Raw genomic sequence first — 2680 nt, 5'->3', positions numbered from 1 at the left:
TGACTAATCTTTAGTAGTCAGTGAGATTTCTTCAACAAAACAGTATGTTAGTACCACTTTCTTATCGATTCACTTGTTTGAAATCTCAATAAGTAACCAAAAGGCTTGCCACAGGAATCCATGATAGATCAGAAGATGGCATTATGGAAGAAGTGAAGATTTATGTTGGTTCAAGATTCTCAATATATTCTTCTCTTGCCCATGGCACAAGGGATCTCATAGGGCTCTCTCTCCTTTTTTAGTTTTATTTTAATGTTTTTTTTAGAGGGAGGGGGGACTAGGAAAAGAATATCAAATGATACAAGGGAGCGGAGGAAAAGAGATCCTCAGAACTTATGCTTTGTGCCATGGCATCTTCCCCTCTTTATGCTAGCCAATGAAATTTAAATGTGTAGAGCTTACTTTTTGCTCCTTATTAATGTATAGTGAAATTGCTCATTCTAAATGCATTGTCCTGTTAGTCTTATAGTGTGTGATATGATCTCCTCTTGTATATTCAACTTTATGAGCTTATATTGCAGACTATTTCATAGGGCTCGTTGATGCATTATGCGGACTATCTCATAACAATTAATAGCAATTAAAGTGTGCTACTGACCTGAATATTTTCATGATAGAGATATCTGTGTTTTTTGAGTGTCATTTTTTTTTCCTTTAGTTGAATGTTAACTCATTGTATACTTAATTAGCTTCTTGAACCTTTATTTATAAAACAAAAACCCACCCAAATCTGCGGCGGTTTTAAAACCGCCGCATATTTTTTTTAAATTCACTGACCAAAATAGCGGCGGTTTTGCAAGCGTCGCAAAATCAAATATCTGATTTGCAGCGGTTGTGCCAGCGGTTTTCTAAAATTGCCGCAAAATCAAATCTCCACCCCTTAATAGGCGACGCTTGTGGAACCGCTGGAATTTCGTTTCGCGGCGGTTAAAAACCGCCGCTATTCGGCGTGTCTCTTGTAGTAGCTTCTATATTTCTTAAGATATTATTTAACCAAACAAAAATGGTTTATATGCAATATTTGAATATATGAAAAGATAAAACGAAATATTAAAATAAAAAGAAACTAAAGAAAAAATATTATTTGCAGCAAGGTAGTGAACTCGTAGTTTTTACCTCGACTCGTTAAGCTAACTCAAAATCGTAATTCGTTGAATCGTAAGACGGAACGTAAATATGACTCGTAAATTATAAAAATTTAGAAAAATTTAATAGCAAAAATTAATTTTATAGAGAATAAAATAAATCTCAAATAAACTAAATTACCCATAGAATTATAACTAATATATATACCATAACAAGTTAAAAGTCACAATTCAACACAAATTCACAAATCAAAACACAAATTCACAACTCACAAGTTCATACGACACTAAAATAAATTCAAGTAGCAAATAAACCAACCAAACTATTAGAATTAATTGCATTTTGAGCTACTTTACTACCAAAAAACTCTTTTCGAGTCTTAAAATCTTCAAGTTGAACATCCATCTTAGTGATTAAATCTGGATTTCCTGTCATCCTTTCCATACAAGCATAAAACTGCTTCTTAAGCTCATAAGCAATTTTAAAACCAGAGCTATAATGAATTTGAGGATTCAAATAATAGCCTGCAGCATGCAATGGCCTATGAAGTTGGTTGCCCCATCTTGCATCAATAATGTCCCAAATAGGTATATAACTAAAACATAAAAAAAATTAATAAATTAATTACAAAATAAACAATATTTTCAGAATTTAAATTTTTTAACTCTCTCTGGCTTTTGCTTTTCTACCTCTGCCGTTATTACATTTTACAATTACACTTTACACGTATCATTCAACATTATGTACAACTCTTATGCATTAATTAAAAAATAAAATAATTAGACACTTTACCTTGTCTCAACTCCTTGAAATGCATCTCGTATTTTTTTCTTTGCACTTGTCATTTCTTCATAAATAAATCCCATTGCCGGCTTTTCTTCTGAATCCACCATACGAAGCACATGAAGAAGAGGGTAGGCAGCCCTCAAGCAAATTACGACTTCCTTCCAAAACACCTTATCTAACACTACACTTGCAATTATCTTTCCATCTTTTGTCTTTGCAAATTTACTAGAAGTCCATTGATCAGAAAGAAACATTCTTATTAAGGAACCTTTGTTGTCATTGAGACATCCCAAAGTAAGGTAAGAAGTTGCAAAACGGGTCATACCCGGCCTCACCAAATCTTTCCCCTTAGTGTGGATGTGTAGTAGTGCAATAAGAGCAGTTCTAGCATATATGTAAGTAGTAATCTTTCTACCTTTATAAATTGTGTCCTTGTGAAGTGTTACTTTTTTTTCCAAGTCTTCTAACATTAAATCAATGCAATGTGCTGCACAAGGCGTCCAAAATAACTTTTTCCTCTTTTTCATTAGCATTTCTCCTGCAGCTTTGTAGTTAGCCGCATTGTCGTGACAACTTGGATGACATTTTCTTCACCAACCTCTTCAACCACATCATCTATCATTTTAAAGATTTTATCAGCTGTCTTAGTAATGTGAGAGGCATCAATGGATTTCAAAAAAGCAGTCCCTTTAGGACTATTAACCAAAAAATTTAGGATGGTCCGTCTTCTTTTATCTGTCCAACCATCAGTCATTATTGTGCAACCAACCTGCTTCCAATATTCTCTATGTTCCTCTAATGATTGTTG

General features: G+C 33.6%; 1 protein-coding gene across 1 annotated transcript; it reads right to left on the bottom strand.

Moving 5' to 3' along the window:
- LOC107636851 lies at positions 1384 to 2342 on the bottom strand. Its single transcript, XM_016340324.2, has 2 exons — positions 1879 to 2342; positions 1384 to 1681 (listed from the first exon to the last, which is right to left on the bottom strand). The coding sequence occupies exons 1-2, from the start codon at positions 2340 to 2342 to the stop codon at positions 1384 to 1386; spliced, it is 762 nt and encodes a 253-aa protein (XP_016195810.2).

This window comes from Arachis ipaensis, chromosome B04 (assembly GCF_000816755.2).
Source record: "Arachis ipaensis cultivar K30076 chromosome B04, Araip1.1, whole genome shotgun sequence".
In the NCBI taxonomy this organism is placed as follows: Eukaryota; Viridiplantae; Streptophyta; class Magnoliopsida; order Fabales; family Fabaceae; genus Arachis; species Arachis ipaensis.
Note: the sequence above shows the minus strand (reverse complement) of the source record. Positions and strands in the feature narration are given on the sequence as shown.

Bases quoted from the DNA above. Each gene is read 5' to 3' on its own strand.
- LOC107636851 (XM_016340324.2), bottom strand. From the start codon at position 2,342: ATGTTAGAAGACTTGGAAAAAAAAGTAACACTTCACAAGGACACAATT. The intron at 1,682-1,878 runs GTAAAGTGTCTA...TTTATGTTTTAG, and splicing joins TTTCAAGGAGTTGAGACAAG to TTATATACCTATTTGGGACA.